The sequence below is a fragment of the Mesoplodon bidens genome (assembly GCF_964165515.1).
Source record: "Mesoplodon bidens genome assembly, chromosome: 12".
Taxonomy (NCBI): domain Eukaryota; kingdom Metazoa; phylum Chordata; class Mammalia; order Artiodactyla; family Ziphiidae; genus Mesoplodon; species Mesoplodon bidens.
Genome location: NC_138168.1, coordinates 78,544,736 through 78,569,973, shown reverse-complemented (window position 1 = coordinate 78,569,973; position 25,238 = coordinate 78,544,736). Strand labels below are relative to the sequence as shown.

The 25,238-nt window shown below is 43.6% G+C and overlaps 1 protein-coding gene across 1 annotated transcript; it reads right to left on the bottom strand.

Moving 5' to 3' along the window:
- Positions 1 to 776: 776 nt before the first annotated feature.
- On the bottom strand, positions 777 to 24,438 carry IYD (iodotyrosine deiodinase). Its single transcript, XM_081251405.1, has 5 exons — positions 24,023 to 24,438; positions 11,585 to 11,776; positions 8,814 to 8,973; positions 4,254 to 4,410; positions 777 to 2,474 (listed from the first exon to the last, which is right to left on the bottom strand). Exons 1-5 carry the CDS (start codon positions 24,198 to 24,200, stop codon positions 2,292 to 2,294), a joined length of 870 nt encoding a protein of 289 aa, XP_081107531.1. The 5' UTR covers positions 24,201 to 24,438; the 3' UTR covers positions 777 to 2,291.
- Between the last annotated feature and the right edge of the window lie 800 nt (positions 24,439 to 25,238).

Below are 25,238 nucleotides of genomic sequence, written 5' to 3'. Positions count from 1 at the left end.
TAATTGCTGATCTATGATTATTGCACAAACAAGAACCATCTGATGTTTCTTTGAATGCAACCCTACACATAAGTGGGTCAAAGGGCTGGGCTGTAGCCCCATCACTGAGAGATCTTCAGGGAGCAGTTATTTTGTTGGCTCCAGCTCCCTCTGCCCTGGAACCTTAGTGAGAGTCTAGGACTTGGTATCTGAGGGGCAGACTCTAAACCACATTTATTTATTTATTTATTTATTTATTTATCTTTTTTTTTTTTTTTTTTTTTTTTGCGGTTCGCGGGCCTCTCACTGTTGTGGCCTCTCCCGTTGAGGAGCACAGGCTCCCGGACGCACAGGCTCAGCGGCCGTGGCTCACGGGCCCAGCCGCTCCATGGCATGTGGGATCTTCCCGGACCGGGGCATGAACCCATGTTCCCTGCATCGGCAGGCAGACTCTCAACCACTGCGCCACCAGGGAAGCCCTGAACCACATTTAGATTTGCCCCTTTTTTCTGACGCTGATTGTCATCATAGGATCTTACTATACGTCTCCAGTCTCTCTTACCTGAAAATAAGTTTTCCAAGGAGCCTTTTCCTTACTATTAAATAAATCTCAGTTTATAGACCTCACTATTAAATAGACTCTGAGGTCCCATCCAGACGCTCCCAGAACCCACCAGAAGCAGCCAAGTCATCCTAAATCCTCAAAACAGCTCAGGCTCAAGCTGAGATGACAGAAAACCTTTCTTTTACATTTTAAGATGATTTTGTGCATTAAGGACAAGACTCTTAAAGGGTGTCATTTTATTTTTTAATTTTTGTGGTCAAATGTGCACAGCACATGGTAGTAATGATAGTGAAAATAACACTAAAAATAATACCAAGAGCCCCAAATTAACACCATGTGTCACCTACCCTATTCCGGGAACTACGTGTGAATCATCACACTCAGTCTCCACAGAAGCCCTGAGGTAAGCATTGCATTTATCCTCATTTTACAGCTGAAGAAAATGGGGCTGAGACAGATTCAGTTCTCCACAGCCACCCAGCTGGGGAGCAGCAGAAGGGAAACTTGAATCCAGGCCCATCTATGCTGTGCTGTCCAGATTAAGAATTACTAATAATTCCATCCCCCAAATCTGTACCTTTGCAAGTGTGTTCAGCATCCATGAGAAATCAGGGCTGTGTTTCTGGGTGGCATGATTAGAAGGTGACCAGATCAACCCTTTGCTCAAGGGCCCTAACCCATGTGATAGGACTTCCACTTTCCTCTCAAGTGGTTCTGTACTTGAACAACTGCACTCAGACCCCCACCAGTGGCCGGATTCCTTCTCCACCCCACACCTGGGGGCAAGGTTCTCCCGTACCCGCAGCTCCTCAGCAGGGTGCCCTAAAACTAGCAAAGAGCTCCATGGGCTCAAACAGCTTCAAAACATTAGAAATAGAAGTTCATAAATATAACTTCAATTTCTTTGCACCGTGATGCCAAAGTGTTTATTGTTCTGCTATTGGAACTCAGAGTATCTTTTTCCTATTAAAAACAACTTGAGGGCTTCCTTGGTGGCACAGTAGTTGAGAGTCCGCCTGCCGAAGCAGGGGACACGGGTTCGTGCCCCGGTCCGGGAAGATCCCACGTGCCGCAGAGCGGCTGGGCCCGTGAGCCATGGCCGCTGAGCCTGTGTATCCGGAGCCTGTGCTCCGCAACGGGAGAGGCCACAACAGTGAGAGACCTGCGTACCTCAGAAAAAAAAAGAAAAAAGAAAAACTGGCAGAATATCCATAAAGCTCAGGAAGAGTGCATCTCAAAAGTACATCCTTGCCTAAAAGCCACCAGAAAGCAGGGGGCAGAAAACCGTTTGATCAGTCTAAATTTAAATTTAAAAATCATCACATAGCTGAATTCTTGGGACTATATTAAATTTTCTGATGACTCTTTCCTCTTTGAGTTTTTAAAGAGTAAAAGAAAAAAATCACCTGTGATTTTTCTGGAACAATTAAAAAACTTTAAAAACCAAGGGCATGTTCTTAGCAAAAATTTAATACATTTCCAAAGTGGATAAGAAATGGAAGAGAACATACCTATTCATCTCTTACTCTGTATGGTTCAGCTAATCACACTATCAGAAGCAAGCCTTCTCAGACTCAAAGTGCTGTAGAAAGTGCAAAGGTTTCTTCCCACACAGAGAGGCCAGCCCTGTGGAGTGGAGTGCCAGGGAGATGGGACACCCAGGGAGAGAGCAGCCTGTACTCCCAAAAAGAACAGGAGAAAGGAGTGGGGAGCATCACCTTCCAGCATGTCCCTGCCTGTGTCCTGCCTACACAGTCACCATGATCTGCTCCAGAGGTTTCCGTGCGAGGTCAGGCACCGTGGCCTCTTTGCTGGGGTACCCCACAGGGAGCAGTATCAGCAGCTTTTCATTTGCAGGGCGTTTCAGAAGCACCCTCAGACGGGGGCCACAGTTGAGAGGAGTGGTCGTGACAGTCACCAGTCCCGTGTTCTATGACAGGAGAGGAAAAGAAAACGTTTTAAAGTCAGAAGGCAAAATCCCAGCACTGCTTCTAGCCTGGGCATGTTCTAGTCCCTATAAGATTTGCTTGTCCTGTCATTTCCCTGAAGTTGGGCGGCAAAGAGATGACCAGCTTGGGCCATGGTGTCTTGAATCTTACCTGCCCTCCTCGACCTCCCCAGACCCCACCTTTTCTTAACCAAACAGTGGGAAGCTTCTCAGAGAAGAAAATACCAGTCATTTTCCACTGATGCTTAAGAAATGGGAATGGTTATTTCATGGAAAGAAATTTGGGGAATCCAACTACACCAAAGGAATGGAAAAACAAAAGGCAGTTCCTGTGGTTATATAACCAACCGTGGAAGCGGAGCATCCTCCCCAGCTGAAGATACCTATGTCCAGTGATGGAGGACATAGTGGCCAAGGGGTATGTAAGAGGTAGAGGAAATACTCCACCAACCTCTTCCCAGCCCGCTCGAATAATAAACATCCAATAAAAGTCACGTGGAGCTTTAAGACACTTTCCCAGTTGGCCCTCTCTATCCCCCCCTGCTTTTCCCGTCAGATGCTCATCGCTAAGCCTGGACCAGAAGGAGGTTCTGGAACTGCCTTTGGGAGTCGAGCATGCCTCCAGTCTCTGTGCAATGTGCCCAGACAAGGGCTTCCAGAAGATTCCTTCCTCCGTCACAAATCAAGACCTACACTCAGACTTATGCCTTACAGAAAGCTAGAGGGCAGCAAACTCCACAGTAAAGTGGGAGAAGTTGCTGATTGGAATGCACAGAAGCCGCAGGCGAAGGGAACCCTATCTAGGACGGGGACGGTGCCCTGCGGTCTGACGTAGCACAGCAATTCCTTTATCTGTTACAGAGTCGGGAGGTAAATAAGATGCCAGCTCCTCTACAACAGTTTTTCAAGTCATCTAAAAACACATTCCTCTTTTATGTCACAATGACTATTTTACAAGTTTTCAGCAAACACATTTTTCTTTGAGATAACGAGGAAGCACATAGTTTTTTGGACTCTACTGTCCCTTGAAAGTAGGCTCATTCACTCTTATAATCCTGTTCGTTTTATTTATTTCACGTGTTTACTGTCACTCTCCACCCTCTCCCAGGACCGCAGTCCCCACCAGAACGTACAGTTCACGAGGTGACTATTCCTGGTGACTCCTGGGATCTGCCACATAGAAGGAGCTCAGAAAATATCTGTTGAGCGAATGACTTGAATCATGTGAAAGGCAGACCTCAGTCCTGCTCTGTTTCATGCTTAGCATGGCTGTAGCTACTATGCAGATGGAATTTTTTTAAGCACATGGACATCTTTCTAATGCAATACGATGTAAACTCAACTTCTGAGGACAGGAGCTCTATGGTAGAGTTCCCCTTATAGCTATTGAATCATCCCACTGGCTCAGACAACAGGAAACACAGCTGAGAAGCCAGGCCCTGGAACTTTCAGGCTCTGAAGCTCTTCATGTGTATTTACTAAAGCCCTTAAAGCTTCATGTCGTTACAGATGAAGGCAAACACAGCGACCGTTTTTTGACGCTTAAATAATGATATAAGTAAATTTCCCGGAAGGATGCCAGCTTGTTTGAAACATCATCCTCACCAATCCAGGTTTCCAGAGGCAGCTTTTACATCAGAATTCCCTTACTGAGGAATTCCTGTCCCTGAACTAGAAACTCAGCTGAAATTTGCAAATAAAACCACAGTTGGCCCCCAAGCATTAAGTCTCTCTCTTGGGCCCAGTGGGAGGGCGACATACCTGCAGGGCAGCTAGGAGGATGCCACAAGCAATGGAAACACTGATCTCATTGTAGTAGTGGATCTTTTTCTTGCCATTTGCAGCAAAACCGTGTACTTGTTTGAAAATGAGAATCAAAACAGGTGCTGTGTCCAAGTACTCCTTAATCCAGTTGGTCCTAAAGGGGAAAAAAAAGATATTCAGAAGAATATTTTCTCTTAATGGTTTTTTTGTTCCCTGTTTACCACCTTATATACATTAAAAATAGAAATATTTACTTGTCTTTTATGTTTAAATTGAAAAAGAGTAGGATTTTTGTTCACGTCATGTTTACCTTTTTCTATCCAAAGTCAGTAAACAGGTATTAATAAGGGCCTAATATAGCAAGACACGTGAAATGCTGAAAGATACAAAGATAGATCCTATAACCCAGAGGGCAGTAAGCCAAATTTAGCAAACTAAAACCTGGTAAGTGTTATTAAAGAAATATAAGACAAGGGCCTTAGGAGCCCAAAAATAAAACGTTAGTTTTGAATAAGATCGTCAGAATATTTCCAAAGTTTCTCTTGAGACGGGGCACTGAAGACCAGCTAGAGAAGGGACATTGGGAAGGACAGCCCAGGGAAGAGATGAGCAAAGGGCAGAGTCAGAAGGAGAATGCTTGGCCGGACAGGGAATTTCAGAAGCCTGGTAGGCTGGAGGATGGTGTGTGTGGTGGTGCACAGGTTGGGAGGCTGGCAGTTTCATACAGATTTTGCAGGGTCCTGGACTTTGTTCAGCGGGTGATGGAAAGTTATCACAAGCTTCTGAGCAGAAGCATCACACAATAGGATCTGTTTCAGAAAGAGATGGATTGGTGTGGGCAAAGGACCAACTCAAACGGGACCAGATAGGAGACAATGGCAATGGCCCAGGAGAACTTGGCGAGTTGTAGAGGCAGGAGCTGACAGGTCTGGCACAAGAGTGCACAAGGGAGAAGAAGAAGGTGACGGTGAGTTTGAACCGAAATTCCAGGTGGGCAGATGGTAACGTTCTTAGCCTAGTTATGGAGAAAAGGAAGGAAACTTTTGTGGGAGTGGGAGATAACTCACAGGAGGTATAAATGTTGAGTTTCCATTTTTATTTTCCAGATAAGAGCATATCTTTCTCTGTTTCATTACCCTGGCCATACATTTGGGCAAACGCTTCACTCTAGCACAGATATTCAAAGGAAAGATACTCATGCAATGCTATATATTGGAATTTTTCCTTAGGGAAAATTATGTCATCAATAAGCAAGAGATAGTCACCACTCATTTCATTCTTAGCCTAGTTATGCTTCCTTGTTTTAAAACACATTAAACCCACATGTGTATTTTCTACAGTTCCTTGTACACTGCTAGTTTCTATACATTACATTCTCAAAGCTACTTTACCATACTTCAACCAGCTTGTTCACATTTGACCAATATCAATTCTTTTTCTCTTTACAAAGCGGGAGAATGTTAATAGTTTACAAAAAAAATCTGGAGTCAACTAGCTTTGCCACGTTGGGCAACCACTCACCTTCTCACAGCTCAGTGTCCTCAAATGTAAAATGTACTATTGTACACTCACCTCAAATGGTTACTGTGACAGGAAAATCAGTCCAATAGATCAAGTGCTTAGAATAGTACCTCGTACATAGTACCATGTATGTGTTAGCTAATATTATTATTATTACTATGTATTATTTTACAGTGAATAATTCAAAACAGTTGTTAAATATGAGGTGAAGAATAAGCAATTTACTAAGTCAGAGGCAGGTTAGTAATTTTTACTAATCTTTGTACTTATTTTGCCTAGGCATACAGTGGTAGCTAGTACTTTGGGTTTGTTCAATTTTACAAGAATGTATCATGACATCATATTAGAGCTAATAAAAAGATAGCAACGTGCCGAGGCCTGTTAAGAAAGGACAATTAGCACCTTCCACCTGGGGTGGAGGGTCTCACGCCAGCAGCAGGAGAAGAAGGCTTGATGGGTAGGTTGGACCAGATTGTACATCAAGCCTTTAATGACAGCTATGAGTTTCAGAGTTGACTCAAACTGGCTAGCAGGACATATGTTCATCTGTGATGCAATTTAACAAACAGTTATTTAATTACCTACTATGCATCAGCACTGTGCTAGGTGCTACAATATAAGACTTTTTTAAACTGGAGGTCCCTGGACCCTAGAGACACTATATATATATATATATGTATGTATATCTGTCTGTGTGTGTGTGTGTGCACGCATATTGTCTGCAGAGAAAGTCTATACTGTTAATTGGATTCTCAAGAGTATCTTGGTGTACCACAAAGATTTCTAAAGTATGGCCTATAAAATGAGAAGAAAAGTAGGCCAATAATTAAATAACTATGTGGTAATGGCTATTGTAAATGCCGGAAGGTGTGTATTAGGTGCTTTGAGCATAAAGACAAGAGACCAACTGATGCTGCCTTCTTTGGGGAGTGACGGGGCTGGCAGCGTTTTGCAGGTGCTGCACACACAGAGCACAGCATCTCTCTAAGAAGAGAGACTCGACTTTACCCATCCGTTTTGTCTCATGAATATGCAATGAGATTTATATATTCATTATTAATATCCTGCACTTATTCCAGAACACAGCCATAAGTTACAATGCCAATTGACATCAATTTCAACAGGGTTTAAATATCTCAGGAAAAAAATTGTCCTTTGGGGCAAATAAATGAGACAGGAGTAGGACTAAGAGGCCATCCTTCTCACCACCCAGCCCTGGCTACCGGAGAAGAAGTCCCACTTTACGCCACAAGACGGAGATCCCACTGCCTTTTCTTAGGCTTGTGTCACAGTGGGTATTGGATGGCTGGTGCTGGAACTGGCTGCTAAAGGCCCAGAGCTGAGAGCCAGAGGCATGAGTACCTCTACATTCTACGTGCCAAGAACTCGAGCTGGCTTCCCCTCAGGGCCTTCTGAGAGGTCTGTGCCCCATCCCTCCACATGCTCAGCCTGAGAAGGGGTTAGAAGGGAAAGGAGATGCCTCTGTGGGGAGGGCAGTATTTGTAAACAGGACCCTGTGACCAGCGTTTTAAAATGACAAGGCTGAGCCTGAAAAAATTGGAAGTGACTGTTTTAACTACAAAAATGACTGAGAAATTATGGAATCCATCCTAGATATTGTGTAGGGTGACTGGTCCTCGATGGGAAAAGTGGGATTAACAAGCATAGTTACTTGTAGTTTCCAGAAAAAAAATGAAACCTCGCACGTGTCTACCCGAATACGCTGAAGTCTCACAGTAAAGCCAGTTACACTGAATTCCAATCTGCTTCTTTCCTGGAGGTAAAGAAGCCTGCAAAGTTACTAATGCCTAATGAATATTATACCTCTACTAAATTTGGACTTTTACTAAACATGTACTAAAATGAAAGCCTGCTGAGTGAGATCATGTACAAGACTACTGATAGGAAAATGTAATTTACTTCACTCAAGATCCTGAGAAGTATTTCACAATTTACTAATAATTATTTGGGTAATAGCCTATTTATTTACCAGATTCATATGGCCCTTACTATGTGCCATCACTGTTCTAAGTGCTTACAAATTCATCTAATTTTCATAATGAAGTAGATACTAGACTTATTCCCATTTTACGGATGAGGAAACTGAGGCACAGATAGGTTAATAAGTGGTAGACCTCATATTTGAACCCAAGCACTCTAGCTTCTAAGGCCCTACTCTTAGCCTCTATCTTATTTAATCCTGATACCAAGTTTTTAACATTATCGTTTTGGGTGAGAAAACAGAAGTGTGATGGTTGGTTTTATGTGTCAACTTGACTGGGCCACAAGGCACCCAGATAGCTGGTTAAACATTATTCTGGGTGTGTCTGTGAGGATGTTTCTGGATGAGATTAACACGTGAATTGGCAGACTGAGTGAAGCAAATTGCCCTCCTCAACGTAGGTAGGCATCATCTAAACCGCTGAAGCCCTGAATAGAACAAAACAGGTGGAATAAGGGAGAATTTTCTGCGTCTGCCTGACTGTCTTTAAGCTGGGACATCAGTCTTTTCCTGGCTTTGGACTCAGACTTGGACTGCAACTTACACATTGGTTTTCCTGGTTCCTAGGCCTTTGGACTCAGACTGGAACTATTCCATCAACTCTGCTGGGTCTGACTCTGCTGGGTCTTGGGACTTCTCAGCCTCCATAAAGACTTGAGCCCATTACTTATAATAAATCTCTTTCTCTCTATGTTTCTATCTCTCTCTGTCTCTCTCTCTCTCCATTGATTCTGTTTCTCTGGAGAAACCAGACTAGTGCACTTAGAGGGAGTAAGCAAATGCCTAAGGTCTTGCAACTGGAAACCCAGAGTTAAGATGTGAACCCAGATGGGATTCCAGTCGGCATCCCTCACCCCTGCGCAATACGTGTGCTCAAGGCAATTTAGCGGTGAGGCCCGATTTAATTTCCATTATTTCTTCCACAGGTAAAATGAGACTTTTTAACACCTAAAACAAAACCAGAAAACTGAAGTCATAGTTATTTCATTTTAGGAAGCCAAACCAAACATGCCTAATTCTATCCACTTTCGTACCTCAGTTTCTTCAGGTCTGAAACCCATCGAGGTCCCATCCTCTTCAAGTAGTTTATTTCCTCTTCCTCCTCAACGATCTCTCGAATCTTATGCTTCACGTCTGGGTCCTTCACAACCACAAAGGTCCAGGGCTCTGTGTGGGCCCCACTTGGGGCTGTTCCTATCACCCATTAAATTAAAATCAGAAATTAAAACTGCAAGAAAAATCTGAGTCTGTTCATTAAGAATAAATGTAACTCAAATTTGCTCAAAATGAAGTTAGATCACCTGACACACAAAATGCCTGGCAGTCGCCTCTGGGATGTTGCTGCCAGGCCTGTTTTGTTCAGCATCTCTGTCAGGGTCTCCAAACCAACTAACTGAGATCAAAGCCAGTAGTTCCTAGGTTTTCGGAATTTATCACTGCTTCTCTAATCATGTGAGAGAAAACATCCCTAGGAACTACTCTGTGACCAATAAGGGAACACAGATGGGAAGCTCTGGTAGCCAAAATCCTCCAAAATTCTGTCTGTTTTGATATTCTTGAAAAATGATCAAGTCATGAAGTTTAATGGAAATGGCAAAATTTAAATGGCAAATGGTTTCAAAGCATCTCCAAAAGGCAGTTGAACTATAAATTGTTTAGTGCCTATAGCAAAGTTCTGAGTGTGGCACTGTGGGGTTTGTGGCCCTGTTGTGAACACATGAGAACTCTTGGCCCTGGGCACTCAGACACACAGCAGAGTGTCTTCCAGCTCTCACAGGTTTTGGGAAACCGCAGCCCACCCTTGGATCAGTCCCAGTATCTCGGACAAAGCTTCATAGTGCATCACGGGACCCAAGGAGCTTAAGTTCCCTTTAAGATTCCAGCCAGCAGCACTTCCCTGGTGGTCTCGTGGGTAAGACCCTGTGCTCCCAATGCACGGGGCCTGGGTTCAATCCCTAGTAGGGGAACTAGATCCGACATGCATGCTGCAACTAAGAGTTCGCATGCCACAACTAAAGATCCCACATGCCACAACTAAGACCTGGCACAGCCTAAATAAATAAATAAATAAATATTAAAAAAAAAAAAAAAAAAAGATTCCAGCCATGGCCTGGCCCAGCTTCTGATCTGGGTGTCACCCCTCTGTCTTAGAAATGGCTGTTTCTAGAAGTAGACCATGGTGACCCACTGGTGGTATATTTCAGAAGCAAGTATTCCTTTCTTCCTAGTGAGTAGTTCAATGGCATAAACTCTACAGGAGGGGTCTCAGGCCTGCCAGCCTTGATGAGTTTGCCATCCACCAGTCCCCGTGGTAGAGAGGGCATGAGTGAACTGTGAAAGGCAAGTCAAATCTAAACATAAAGCCCTAATTTCTGAACAGAGGGATTCCAGTTCACTTTGTACACGTCGTCTGTTCACTAAATACTGGTGTCACCAAACACAAGAAATAAATTGCCCCTTAATGTTTTCAATTATGCCAGACCTCTCTGAATGTCATATGCACACACCCACATATTTAGATACAGATCTATACACAGAAGAAATTTAGTAACTTCTATTAGTTAGATAAAGAACTCACCAATCTAGTGTATTTGTGTTCTTAACTGAAATGAACTGTTTTATTCTTACTTCCTTTTAATTTGGGCAATGGGTTTATAAGAGTCATGTAATAATTTCTGCAAATGAACTTAAATGTGATTTATATAGGAATAAGAATCCAATCAGAGGAGACTCTCAAATAAGGAGCTTTCTCATATCTCCTCTCCCTTTTTCTATAATTCTCATCTATTCCTCTGGGAATAGATATTAATTTACATTGAAAATGCATTTGGGGGACTTCCCTGGTGGTCCAGTGGTTAAGAATCTGCCTTCCAATGCAGGGGACGTGGGTTTGATCCCTGGTCAGGGAACTAAGATCCCATATGCTGTGGGGCAACTAAGCCCGCGGGCCACAACTACTGAGCCCCGGTGCCACAACTGAGCCCGCTTGCGGCAGCAAAATATCTTGCACGCCGCAATGAAGATCCCACGAGCCGCAACTAAGACCCGAAACAGACAAGTAAATAAATAAATAAAAAGCAAAAGGGGGAAAAACGTTTGCCTTGCTTTGATTACTTTGCGAATTCACATGAATAAACTTTGCTAGTTCATTAGAATACAGTACTAGAGCATCATGGTGTGTAATATAAGAAATTCGGTTCCCAAAAGAGAAATGTATAAATGTGAGTCAGTGAGTGTGTGTGTGTGTGTGTGTGTGTGTTTTCAGGGGAGGTGAACGTAAGGATGCTTCTCTTCTGATGTATAACAGTGTGTTCAGAAATGTTCGTTCTTCAAACGTTTTATGATGTTGAATAATTTCGGAAGTTTTGAACGGTTGTCACATCTGCTCCCGAGAAGTCTGTAATAGTTAAAAGTTTGTAGAGGGCTTCCCTGGTGGCGCAGCGGTTGAGAGTCCGCCTGCCGAGGCAGGGGACGCGGGTTCGTGCCCCGGTCCGGGAGGATCCCACATGCCGCGGAGCGGCTGGGCCCGTGAGCCATGGCCGCTGAGCCTGCGCGTCCGGAGCCTGTGCTCCGCAACGGGAGAGGCCACGACAGTGAGAGGCCGCGTACCGCAAAAAAAAAAAAAAAAAAAAATGTTTGTAGAAAGTGGAAATCATCTTGTGCCTGGCAGTCAGTCAACACCTGGGTAAGACTTTACAGGTAAACGTATCATTCCAGGCTTTATTACTGTGTTTGAACTTCAACATTGCTCCACTATTGTCACTTGTAGCGGATGTTCTCAAAGACCCACTGTGCACTTACAGACCTGCTGCTTTGATGACATTATCAATCACTTCTACTGGGACTTGCTCATTACTTATGAATCTAACAGACCGTCTCTTATTGAGAAGTTCATAAAATTCCTGGGATCTCTTAAGCATTTCCTTCTCAGGATACCGGGTGTGGGAGAATGGGATGTGTTCCACCTCTTCCTCCGACACTTGCCATTCGTCAGCGTCTGCCAGTAAGAACAAGGAAGACAGCAAATTAGAGGATCTCTCTTGGTCCTGAAGGGGAGTGCTATATGCCCCCCCCCAAAATATGTCTCTTTACCATAAGAATTATTTTGAGTTGACTATTTTTAGGAAACGCAGACATAGGAGAAGTTCTGAGAACCCGAGTAGAAGTCACCCTTTTGTAAGAGACTTTTACATTTATAAAGGAAATCTCTATTTGGAAGTGTTTCCCTCTCTGTACCAGGAAGAGAGGATGATTCTAAATCACAAGAAACTCTTGTCAACAGAGAAGGTGTGGACTTAAATCTCTGTAACAATCTTACCCTCGTTTGCTCTGCTTTTCCTGACAACCTCCCCTAAATGGCTCTCCCCAGCCCCCAACGCCTTTCTTCTGTCTTTTCTTTTATTTTTTTATTTTTTTTATTTTTTAGAAGATGTTGGGGGTAGGAGTTTATTAACTTATTTATTTATTTTTGCTGTGTTGGGTCTTCATTTCTGTGCCAGGGCCTTCTCTAGTTGTGGCAAGTGGGGCCACTCTTCATCGCGGTGCATGGGCCTCTCACTATCGCGGCCTCTCCTGTTGCTGAGCACAGGCCCCAGACGCGCAGGCTCAGCAGTTGTGGCTCACGGGCCCAGCCGCTCCGCGGCATGTGGGATCCTCCCAGACCAGGGCTCGAACCCGTGTCCCCTGCATTAGCAGGCAGACTCTCAACCACTGCGCCACCAGGGAAGCCCCCTTTCTTCTGTCTTTATCCGAAGATGGATTAAGGTGGTGGCTAAGGCTGTTTGGGGGAGTTACTCAGTTTTCCTGGGTCTCTCCCATGTACACAAGAGATATACATGTTATCAAACTTCTGTTTGTTTTTCTCTTGTTAATCTGTTTTTATGATGGGGGAGTGGTGTTCTCAGCCAGAGAAAATTATTTTTACTCCCTTATAGTCAAAAGGTGGTCACTGGGGAGAAGGAAATAAAGTTCTCAAAATATCTGTAAGGTTATGAGCTCAAAAACATCAAGAAAAAATGAGAAAAATAGGTCTACAGAATCCTTAGACTCTGATCTTGACTGTCCTTCAAAGCCCAGACTGGTTATAAATCAAGAAAAAGAAAACTTTTACGTACATAAAGATGAAAAATGTAAATTTCTGTTAACGGTGAACTAACTTATTTGAAACAATCTCCGTTGGCTGAAAACCACTAAGATCTTCTTCTTCTTTTTTTTTTTTTTTGGCCAGATCTTAGTTCCCCGAACTCATGCCCCCTGCAGTGGAAACATGGAGTCTTAACCACTGGACCACCAGGGAAGTCCCCTGAAAACCACTAAGATCTTGAAATAAATAATTTTTTATAAAGCCGTTTTAAAATCATTGAGTTACTGACAGCATAGTAAGAAATTCCCGGGCCAAAAGTGAAGGGAAAATATGATCCTGCTGAGGTAAATAAGCACAGAAGCTGCATTTGCCCTGATAACATCTGCCAATCCCAATATATTTGAATTTTTATTTTTATATTTTCAGGGATCAAGAGGGACAGAAATCAAAGCCCAGGCCCATATACGATGGGAAGTCTAACAAGCTGGGACCCCAAGACTACATCCTTAGAAAAACTAAGAATCATAAATAAATCAGGGACTTTCCTGGTGGTCCAGTGGTTAAGACTGCACTTACATTACAGGGGACATGGGTTCCATCCCTGGTCAGGGAACTAAGATCACGCATGCCGCATGGCACGGCCATAAATAAATAAATCAGCCCCCAAGAGTTTATAACATTTTGATGGGTCCTACCTCAAACTTGAACTTGGAATAGTGTGGTCCTGCCTGAAAATACCCCCATTACCCAGCAGAAGCAAATGCCAACATATAAATAATTTTAAGTACAATTATCAGCAACACACAAAAGACAACCAGACATACAAAAAAAATATCTTGAGCAAGAAACAGCAGAATAGGTTTTTAAAAATAGAGTCAGACACCAAATTCTCCAAATATTGGAATTATCAGACTCAAAAGATAAAACAACTATGATTAGTAGGTTTAGAGGGGAAAAAAAGACAAACATATATAAATCTGTAGGATACAGGAAAAGATGAAAAGTGATATAGAAAATATTTTAAAATAGAACTTTTAGAACTGAAAAATAAAATAATAGAATTAAGAACTTGGTGGGTGGGTTTAATAGCAGGTTAGATATACCTAAAGAAAGAATTAATGAACTGAAGACAACTCAGAAAATATCTAGAATAGAGCAAGGAAACACCAAAAGATAGAAAACATAAAAGAACGATCAAGAAAAAACAAAGCAGAGCGAGAATGTTCTAATATACGTGATGATAGTGACAGTAGGAGATGGGAAAGAGGATGTGGCAGAGACCATATTTGAAAGAGAATATCTGATATGAAAACCTGATGAAAAATGTCAGATCTACAGATTCAAGAGGCCCAGTAAATCCCAAGCAGTATAACAGAAAAGAAGCCCACACCTTTTATAATCAAATATAAAATCTTAAAATCAGCCAGAGGGAAAAAAAGATTCCCTTAGGAAGAGGCCCGGATGGCTTCATGAGGGAGTTCTACCAAACACTCACAGAGCAATTATTGCTAAATTTTCTCCAACCCTTCCCAAGAATAGAAATAGAGGAAACATCCACCACCAACTCATTCTATGAGACTAGCACACACTTGCTACCTAGCCTGACTAGGACATTAAAAGAAAGAAAAGCTACAGGCTCAACTTTCTCATAAATATAGATGCAGAAAATCCTAACCAAAATATTAGTAAACAGAATTCAACAATATATAAAAAAAACAATACACTTCGGCCAAGTTGGGATTACCCCAGGAATGCAAGGTTAACTTAACATTAGAAAAGCAATGTTGTTTGTTACATTCACAAGCTAATAATCACTGTAATGAAGAAAAGGTGTCTGATAAAATTCGTCATTCATCTCTTAGTAAATTGGGGTAGAAAGGAACTTTCTTAACCTGATAAAGTCTAACTATGGGGAAAAACACCAAAACAACCCAGAACCAACAACATAGTTAGTGGTGAAACATTGAAACTCTTCCATCAGATATTGAAAATTAATGAATATTGCCTGTTCTCACCACAGTTCTAATTATGAAAGACTAATTTTTGAAGCTTTTAGAAAAGAATATAGGAGACTATATTCATGACCCTGTAGAGAAGAAGGATTTCTTAAACAAGATACAAAAATATTAACCATAAGAAAAAAATCTGTTCAATTTATCTACAGCAAATTTATCTTTACACCTGCCTGCTTCTGCCACTTCTGGTTTCCCCCATTTCCTTCCTGTTCAGAGAGCTGTGGAAACCCATTATCTGTAGCTCAGATCTTACAGAAGATGAAGATGCAATGAAGGATTCAATAGGTGAAGCTGAAGCTCTACCTCTGAATATGTGTGTTTCTTCATTCCTTTCAAACCCATGAGTAGACAATACTTTTGATCTGAACTACAAAGATTTAAATGTGAACTACAAAGATTTCAACTGAAAGACATTCTAAGATGCTGTATTCAAAAAGTTAAAAAGTGTTAAAAATAGGAATGCTTTGAATGGAGTATATTTATTTATTTGTTTGTTTGTTTGTTTATTTATATACTCCTTGCTTATCTTGAATTAGTCTTGGATTTCTGGTTGTTGTTGGACTTCATCAACTCCTAGAATCTAAGAGGCAAAAGATACCAAAAAGAGGCTACTACAGAAAGTGGACCTTGGTACATCAAACCAGAATGAGTTGATGTGAGTTGGACTTTTCAGGGAATTTTAATCACATAAATAGGGTTTCACCAAGAAGTCTGCCCAAGAAATAGACACTGAAAGTATCAGTGGAATCTAATGAGTAGATGGTTGTTTTACACAAAGGCTGAAGACTTTCCTAAATCTGCTCTCATATTTTTCAGCCTGATGGGGACAGGTGCAGAGAAGCCATATCACCAGTAGGAGGCAACTCCTACTTAGATAAGAACAGATAATCAGAGTCCACGATGATAAAATTGCTGAAAATGCCCAGCACTTACTTTCATTAAAGTAACAAATTTAGATTGTTTTAAACCATTAAGGTTTATTTGTGTGCATGTGTATGCCTTACCTGAATTATTATTGTACTACCTAAACTGTGTCTTTAGAAAACTGAATATAATGCTATCATATATCTTCATCATTCACAACCACCCAAAAGCCAATGAATATTTGCCTGATATAATGTATATCCCATGCCTTCAACTGTGTGATAGGAAATAATTAGTTGTTACTTCCTTCTTTGAGTAGATACAAATCCACTTTGATGCCATAGATTAACTGATGTTTTGGCTATGATTCTGATTCTTGTGACATTTACTAAAGGATTTTCCCTTCCAGTAATGGCAATTTACATAATTTACACCAAACCTCCAAAGTAAAGAAAGCTAAAATCCTTAGTAAAGTACATTTAGAACATTTTCTTCTAAGTACTGAAGAGCTAATCTGTGACTGTAGAACATCACAGTCAAAATCTGGGTGAAGGTTAGTATCCACAGAGGTAGATCAGCACTCAAATGTCCAGAGAATATTTTCCAATTACCTAGAAACCGCCATGAGGCTGAGCTGAGATAAAAGGATGCTGACCAAAGTCAAACCCCCAGGGCCATCCAGGGCCTGAAGATTTATGTTACAATAGTAAGAGTAAAATGTAAGTAATCCAGCCCTGGTGCCTTAGAGCCTAAGGTAATATCCTGTGAGTGATCCAGGGCACCGTAAGCCTTGACCTCAGATTAAAGTTGCCCCAGAGTGTTAGAATGTTGCTCTTCTGGTAGGTGAAAATGTGAATATTCCCTGGAATAAGTAACAGTATCCTAGACCTCAAAAAAAATTTATGTGTAATTTTCCAATAGAATGACCAGCAAAGAAGTAATTCCCATAAAATTCAAAATAGTAGTTACTTCTATAGGGTATGGAAGAGGTTGTTACTGGGAAGGAACATATAGGGGTTTATGGCATACTGGAAATTTATATTTCTTGATCTAAGTGATAACTATATAGATTTTTGCTTTAAAATTATTTGTTAAGCCATTCATCTATCTTTTATATACTTTTCTAGTAAGCATATTACATTTCACAATTAAGGGTTTTTTTGTGGTTTTTTTTTTTTTTTTTTAATGAGAAGGTCATAGAAACGAATTACAAAAACACCCACAAGGGTAGATCAACTGACTACAACTGTTATATTGATATAAGAACATCTGGAAAAAAAAAAAGAAAAGACACTTGACACTTTCTTAATGAGATAAGAGGATGAGAGATGAACCATCTGGGGAAGGTGGGACAAAAGTAGAAATAGGAATGAATGGGCACAATTAACTTCTCCTGACCACGCAGCAATCCTTCATGGAACCAGAACTATAGCCTAGGTTTCTTAACTCCTTAATCAGTGGTTTTTCCCCCAATACAGTAATCCGTAATCCTCCCTTATCAGAGGTTTTTCTTTCTCAGGTTTCAGTATCCCATGTCCAGCTGTGCTCTGAATATATGAAACGGGAAATTCAAGAAATAAACAATTCATAAGTTTTAAATTGTGCACCATTCTGAGTAAGATGATGAAATCTCATGCCTGTCCTGCTCCATCCCCCCACCCACGTGAATCAAACCTTTGTCCACGTATCCACCCAATTAGTCACGTTATCGACTGTCAGGATACTGCTTGTGTTCAAGTAACCCTGATTTTACTTAATAATGACCCCAAAGCACATGAGTAGTGATGCTGGCAATTTGGATATTCTCTTACTGTGTCTGATTTAAATTAAAGTTTATCATAGGTACATATGTACAGGAAAAAACTTAGGGTTTCAGGCATCCACTTGGGGTCTTGGAACGTATTCCCTGAGGATAGGGAGGACTGCAGTAAATGTCCAGAAGGCAAGAGGGAACGCTCGTGAAAAGGGGACTTCAAAGAGACTGAGAACCCAACTACAATACCAACAGGGACCACGGTTAGCTCACAGCTAGTACTGAGAAACTTCGTTTTTTATGCTTTACTAGCCGGGGCAGTGGGGACCCACACTGTATACATTTTTTTTTAACTTTTATTTTATTTTGGAGTTTAGCCAATGAACAATGTTGTGCTAGTTCCAGGTGCACAGCAAAGTGACTCAGCCACACACACGTGTATCCACCCCCCCTTCAAAAGCTCTTCCCATCCAGGTGCTCCCCATGCCACACAGCAGGTCCCTGCTGGCTTGAGGAAGTGGGGGTGATGGGAGAGTGGCAACTAACAGCTATCAGCTTCCTAGCAATCCACTCTGAACCGAGCCCAGATGTCAAGCCCAGATGTCGTCGGTATCAACCCCGACCCTTATCAAATGTGTCAGCAAAGACTTCAACACCAGTGATACTCCCACACCATTTGTCATGAAGTCCGGCAACCTCCGCAGTCAGTAAGTGGAAAATGAGCCAACGCATGCAAGGTCTCTTTAACTTCGGGTCCCCTCAGCATCTGTGTAAATTAAACTAAAGGCAGCCGACCGTATGCTAACACATATATATGGAATTAAAAAAAAATGTCATGAAGAACCTAGGGGTAAGACAGGAATAAAGACACAGACCTACTAGAGAATGGACTTGAGGATATGGGGAGGGGGAAGGGTAGGCTGCGACAAAGTGAGAGAGTGGCATGGACATATATACAGTACCAAACGTAAGGTAGATAGATAGTGGGAAGCAGCCGCATGGAACGGGGAGATGAGCTCGGTGCTTTGTGACCACCTAGAGGGGTGGGATAGGGAGGGTGGGAGGGAGGGAGATGCAAGAGGGAAGAGATATGGGAACATATGAAGAGATATGGGAACTAATTCACTTTGTTATAAAGCAGAAACTAACACACCATTGTAAAGCAATTATACTCCAATAAAGATGTAAAAATAAATAAATAAATAAAGGCAGCGGAGGGGCATGACTTGGCAGTTTCTGCAGCAGCTAAAGTCCAGGGTAGGCGCTCCTACTCTAGCGGAATGAAGGGACCGCTGCCTGAGCTTTATCAGCACAGCCTTATCTCTGAGCACAGCAGACAAATGGTCCCAACCACAACTGGGCTGGATTGCCCAGAAAGGCTATCCAAGCAGAGCACGGGGTGCTGCTCTTCCTGGAGCCTCTCCCAGGGCAGAAGGTCTACACTTGGCCTGGGGAAAGGGGACAGGCTGAGCCAGCTGGGAAAGAAGCTCCAAGGGATCTCAGGGCAGTGTACCGATAAAAAAGGCACAGCTCTCTCCTTCCTCTTGAACTCCTGACTGCCCCCAAGGCATAAGCCCTCACCGGAGGAAAGAGAGCAGCCTCTGTTCCGCAGCTGTCCCACCTCCACCCCTGACCAGCCAAGCAACTCTGGGGGACTCATTCAAGCTGTGGAGCCCACATATCCTAAAATAAGTGCATGCTACTGTGGTCTGCTTTTAATGTAAGTCCTGTGCTGCTACACATGGGGTTTGCTATTGACACCAAGACCAACGCGCCTTTTATCATTGCTTTAATGCCAAGGAATCCTAAATCACTCCATAATTAGGTTTAATGACCAAGTAATTCTAGGCCACGTCTATCCTTTAATGTTTAACTTAGAGGCATTTTTCTGGCTGCATCTCTACGGGAATTGCTTTTGTGTTTTTGCAGTTCTACTTCAAAATCTTTGCAAATGGGCCAAATGTTTTCCAGCTATGAAACTACAAGGCCAATTTGTGTCATGTCACCCTTGTTCCCTCCCTGCAATTTTTGGGGACGCTTGAGCACCAGTATTAATAAGGCTCAGGGTGACACGGCTCTCACAGTAGACAGATTCTGAAGGTGGCAATGAGAGCAGCTTCAAGGCTCAACACTGGCTCAGGGAACTCCTCCCTCCCACTGCCTCGGTCATCGCCCTGCTTCCTACGTGGGCCTGTCGGCCATTCAACTCCCTGACTGCAATATAGACTCACTACCTCACTAGCAGCAGCAGGGGTGGTTGGGGGCTGGGGAGTCTGCGGATGTCCAGATGGAAAGGCCTTGAAGAGGGCAGCGCTATCCCAGGTGAAGTTGACAGAACTTGTTTTCTGAGCCCCTTTACCTCTCGTGGTGTCCCCGGTGTCCCCAGTGTTCAGTGCTGAGCTTCACTCTCCACAGCAGAACCCACCCAGACTTGATCCTAAGAACAACATCTCCGTTCAAGTCCTTTCCTCTCCCTAATCGTCTCTCATCTGAATTTGAATTTACCTGTCCTTTGTCCTAGAACCATAATGTCTTACAGGAGCCCTGGTAGACCAGCCTTTTAAAATTAGCCATGCAGAAGTATGCACACGTAGATGTGCCAAAGAATGATGAAATGCAAAGACGAAACTGAATTTTTTGCCTCCTAAGGCAAAGGAAAACTGTGCTGGTCATGCGTGCTGCCCTTACATAGTGCTTTTGTCAGTGGTGTGCTGGTAAACCAGCTCTCTGAGAAGAGGGAAAAAAGAGCCCTGGTTTATAGCACTTGCCAATTTTCATAGAGTAAACACTCCCATGATGGCCTGATCTCAAGCTATTGGCAATTGAACAAATGGCCCACAAATTTCCTGAACATTTATCAGTTGGCTCTCGTTAGCCCCATAGGCTAGCTCTTGCACACCACTTGGTTGGGAAGCATGGAGTTCAGGCATTGGTGGACTTCCAGGCATGTAAGAGGGTTGATATCATCTGCAGGAACAGTGTTACTTGGCTGAGACTGTTGTTGACTGGTTGGCCCTCAGAGGGGCTGGTCCTGGAGTCAATCCATCTCTGATTGGTTGGCTTGTTAAGCTTTTATTGAGGTGTGTTGTCATTGATCCAATGAACAGGTTCGAAACAGCTGCCTATGGGTATGTAAAATCTGTCCTTTCCCAAGTCCGAGGGAACATTTTTCTTCTCAGGTGTTGCCCACACCAGATAAAAATTTTAACAAAGGCTTTTTTAGTGGTCACTGGGACAATCAAAATTTCAGTTAGAATAATAGCTTCTGGATGGCTAGTGAAGCTGAGTGAAGAAAATCCCCACTAACTAAAATGGACACATCTTAATACGATGTGTTTCCTGTATCTTTTTCTCCTATTTCCAGTTCTGTGAGCTTTCATGAATCTGGCCCTGACTAGAGAATTTTTGTTCAGTATTTCCCATTCATTTTAGGGAAACAATCTGAGGTTTCCACTTTAAATACCAGTCATTTCTCCTCCTCAGACCTCTGCTACAGATAAACAGGGAACTGAAATGCGTTAACAGGATGCCATGTGTGACTGGTCCCCAGAGGAAGTCTGTGTCTGACTTCTAATCCGCATGTCTTCTCTGTACCCCCGACCCTTCCCCCCACCGTCCCCCCACACAGGCTGATTCCTTGCTCTATGAATGTCGACTAGGAATTCTTTGTGAATCAGAGCTGGCGGAGGCTAGATCGGTACCCATATATTCCTTAACTCACACTAGAATGGCCCACAATACTTATTTTACTGTTTTGTCCCTGATTGTTAATTTTCAAAATGGTTTGAATCTGGTATCTATTTGCTGTTATCAAAACCATCTCATGTTTCCTTGGTAATAAAATCCCTTCTCTTCTCCAATTATACATCCTCTCTTAGACTGTGTCCACCCACCCAGTGGTTAAGAGCAGGGACTTGGGTGGCAGAGGAGACTGAGTTTAAACATTAGTCCTTACCTACCACCTGTGTGCCTGTGTGACCTCAGTAAGTATCACTTATGTAAACAACAGAAATCCCAACAAGAGACTGTGAACTCTGCACTCAGGGAAGATTTGCTCATGGCTGCCGAGCAGCCACTATGTGTTCAATTCATTTCTCTGTGTGAGGAAGAGGGAGCGGAGAGGCAGAAGATTAAAAGTGAATCATTAGGTGGAGAAGCAGAACGGGGCCATACAGCTCTGCTCTCTGTTCCCAGCCTTCAGGCCCAGCCCCAGGTCCCTGGTTCCCCACCAGCCTTATCAACCCCTCTGTATCCCTCAAACACTTGGGTCTTCAAATCCAGTGGCCTTTCCTCGATACACACTACCTCTGATCTCTCAGGGAATGTTTAACCCTGCTGGCCATCTCCTGCCCCCTCTCTTCTGGGTCATTCTTTTGGAAAAGCAGCCTAGCGAATTGCCTATAGGCCTGGACTCTGGAGCCAGCCTGCCTGGGTCCTGACTCTACCACTGATTGCTTGGGCAGGTGACTTAGCCGATTTGAGCCTCAGTTTCCTTATCTGTAATATGGATATGATCATAGTGCCTGCCTCACTGTATTGTTATGAAGACTAAATGATTCACCATATGTGAAAGTGACATTGGATACCGGAAGCGCTATGTGAGGGCTTGTTATTACTACCCTGGCGCTCCTTTCCCGCACCTTCTTTTCTGAGTCCATTCCTTCTGGAAGTTCCTCTTATCTGAAGGTGCCCCCCGCCAAGCTCTAATCTCAGCCTTCTCTCTAGCAATACCCCCCAGTGAATTCATTAGTTTTCCAAGTTCCAAGCATCACCCCTATGCTGGTGACTCTCCAGTCAGTGTCTGTGGCCTGGATCCCTCACCTAGAAACCTCCCTGCCTTTCTGCTTCAATGGGTCACTATCCTCTCAAATCCAACACGTCCTGCACTGCATTCAACAGCTTCCCCTCTAAACCGGATCCCCTTTCCCTCACCCATTTATGACAGTTGTTATTCTGATTCCTCCAGTCTCCAAATCGTGCCCTCTTCTTCCTCTGTTGATGTCTAATTTATTACTAGACCCTACTGTTCTTCCTTGACCGTCCCTCTAATTCACCCCTTCCTCTGCATCGCACTGGCACCACCGCCCAGCCCATCATTACCGAAACAGATCCTTACTCAGCTTCACAGTGGGTCTCGTGTTCATTCGACGGAAGTGCTTCTCAACTGGCATAACTGGCATTCGGGGTTAGTGGGGGAGAGTAAGAGGCTGCCCTGCTAGGAGGCTGCCTGGATTTGGATCCTCCTGGGCAGTACATTCAGCACTGCTGGCTCCCAGGACTGAGTGCCAACTCTACACCCCACCCCCCAATCCCGAGGTTAGGACAACTCAGAACACACACACACACACACACACATTTCCAGGTGGCCTCTGTTGGAGGGAGGGAGGGTGGAGGCATTACTACCCCAGCTGAGAGTCACTGAGCCTCTTTCAAGTCGAATCCATCCCACAAAACCACCTCAGATAAACCTCAAACACAGATTACTCAAAGCTCCTCCAGAACGTCTCCCTTCCTGCCTGCCTCTTTCTCACCTCTTCTTTCTCAGGTCAATCATGCCCCGGCCCGCCCTCAACACCCCACTTCATTTTCACCCCTCCCCTGGTCAGTACAGTCCTTCCATCTTCTTGACATCTTTCCCTGGGGTTCCAGACTCAGGCTCTTTCTGTTCCTCTTAGCCTCCTAACCTTTGTATACATATCCTAGTAACACCCCAGACCTGGTTCAGCCTTTTTCTAGCTGCCCCACCAAACCCCCAAGCCTTCTCAAAACACCTTACAATCAGTTCCACCCAGTTCGTCTCTTTTACTCACTATCGTTTGCCTGTTTATTGCCTTGTCTACTGAATTGGACACTCAGATTGGAGGACAGCAGCCACTCTTATCTGTGACCCACAGGGCTGGTGCAGTGAAGGGTAGTGAGCCCCTAGGGAGATGCCCCTTTTTTTATTCCAAAGTTCTTGATCAAAACCTGACCACTTGGGCTTCCCTGGTGGCGCAGTGGTTGAGAGTCCGCCTGTCAATGCAGGGGACACGGGTTCGTGCCCCGGTCTGGGAGGATCCCACATGCCGTGGAGCGGCTGGGCCTGTGAGCCATGGCCGCTGAGTCTGCGTGTCTGGAGCCTGTGCTCCGCAACGGGAGAGGCCACAACAGTGAGAGGCCCGCGTACCGCAAAAAACAAACAAACAAACAAACACCTGACCACTTAACCCGCAGCCCCTCCCAGCCTGTGATGTGCCCCTTCAGAAAGATTTTAGCAGCCTCAGAGGACTGGAGCCAGGGGAAATGTCACCCCCTCAACAGCTTTTTACTGAGGACCCAGGAATAAAGGGAGCTTGGTGCCAGAAGGTGACAAGCTGACCACCAGAGAGAAATGATGTCTCTGTCACACACTGATTTGTTTGCATGACAGAGGTTGATGATGAAACTGACCTGCCTATGTTTCTTCCTCTCCATAAACCCCACCATCCACTTGCCCTCATCATAAAAATACAGACGTTGGAAACCAAGCAACGTGGCCAGTGCCTTTACCTTCTTCCACCTGGTGGACGTCAGTGCTGTCTTTCAAGTCTTCATCCACCCAGGGGTGAGCCTCGGCCCTGGCTCTAGGCTCCCCCTGCCTTCTCTGGGTGCCTCCATCAGCATTTTTAAAGATCCACACCATCCAAAGGCAGACAACTGCTACCAAGACTGAAGTCAGAAGAAACATGGTGCTGAGGCTGATTCTGAATGGGGCCGATACTTCCGAGGCCGGTATTTAAACAAACAGGGACAGGAGTGGGGAATGCCGGGAGTCGGAGTGAAGGAAGGAGAGGGGGGCCAGGGGAAGGAACAGAGTGAACTCGCTGACTCTGCAAGGACTTTGCAAAGGAGAAAAGATCACAGCCGTGTGTCTTGGGTGTGTCGTGGCTCTGGGAACGCACTGGTGCGTGAACTTTTTAAAACTGTGTGCTCAATCAATATATTCTTAGACAATAATTGCCAGGATGTGAGGAAACACGTTAATGCACTAGATCTTACCAGCAGTGGTGGAAAGTGTTTACTCTTCCTCCTGTAGGTTTTCTCTGAGAGCAGTGTGTCTTCAACTGGCCCGAAGCTAGGAATCACCTGCAGTTGGCCCCTTCTCCACCAATCTCCCTGCCCCTTTTGAGCGATTACCAAATCTCCTGGGATCTTGTCCTGAGGTTTTGGAGACGGGGTAGGATTGCCTATCTCAGGCCTCTCACTCACATTTTGCCTTATACGTATCTACATTATTTGAATTTTTTTGAACCAGCATGAACTAGTGTTTTCTACTTTTTTATTGTGATAAAATATAATAATATCAATATAAAATTTACCATCTTAGCCCTTTTTAAGGGTCCAGTTCAATGGCATTAAGTACATTCACAATGTTGTACTCCCATCACCACTCTTCCCCAAACTGCTTCATCGTCCCAAACAGAAACCCTCTAATCATTACGCAGTAACTACCCCCTTCCTCTTCCCACAGGCCCTGGTAACCTCTAACCCACTTCCTGTCGCTATGATTCTGACTATTCTAGGAACCCCCTAGAATAGGTGCAATCATAGACTATTTGTCTTTTTGTGAGTGGCTTGTTTCACTTAGCAGAAGGTCTTCAAGGTTCATCTATGTTTTAACAGGTATCAGAACTTCATTTTCATGGCTTAGCAGGGGTTATTTATTTTAATAACTAAAAAATAGATACGAAATAAATACCTTGTGATATTTTAAAAAGATCGTTAC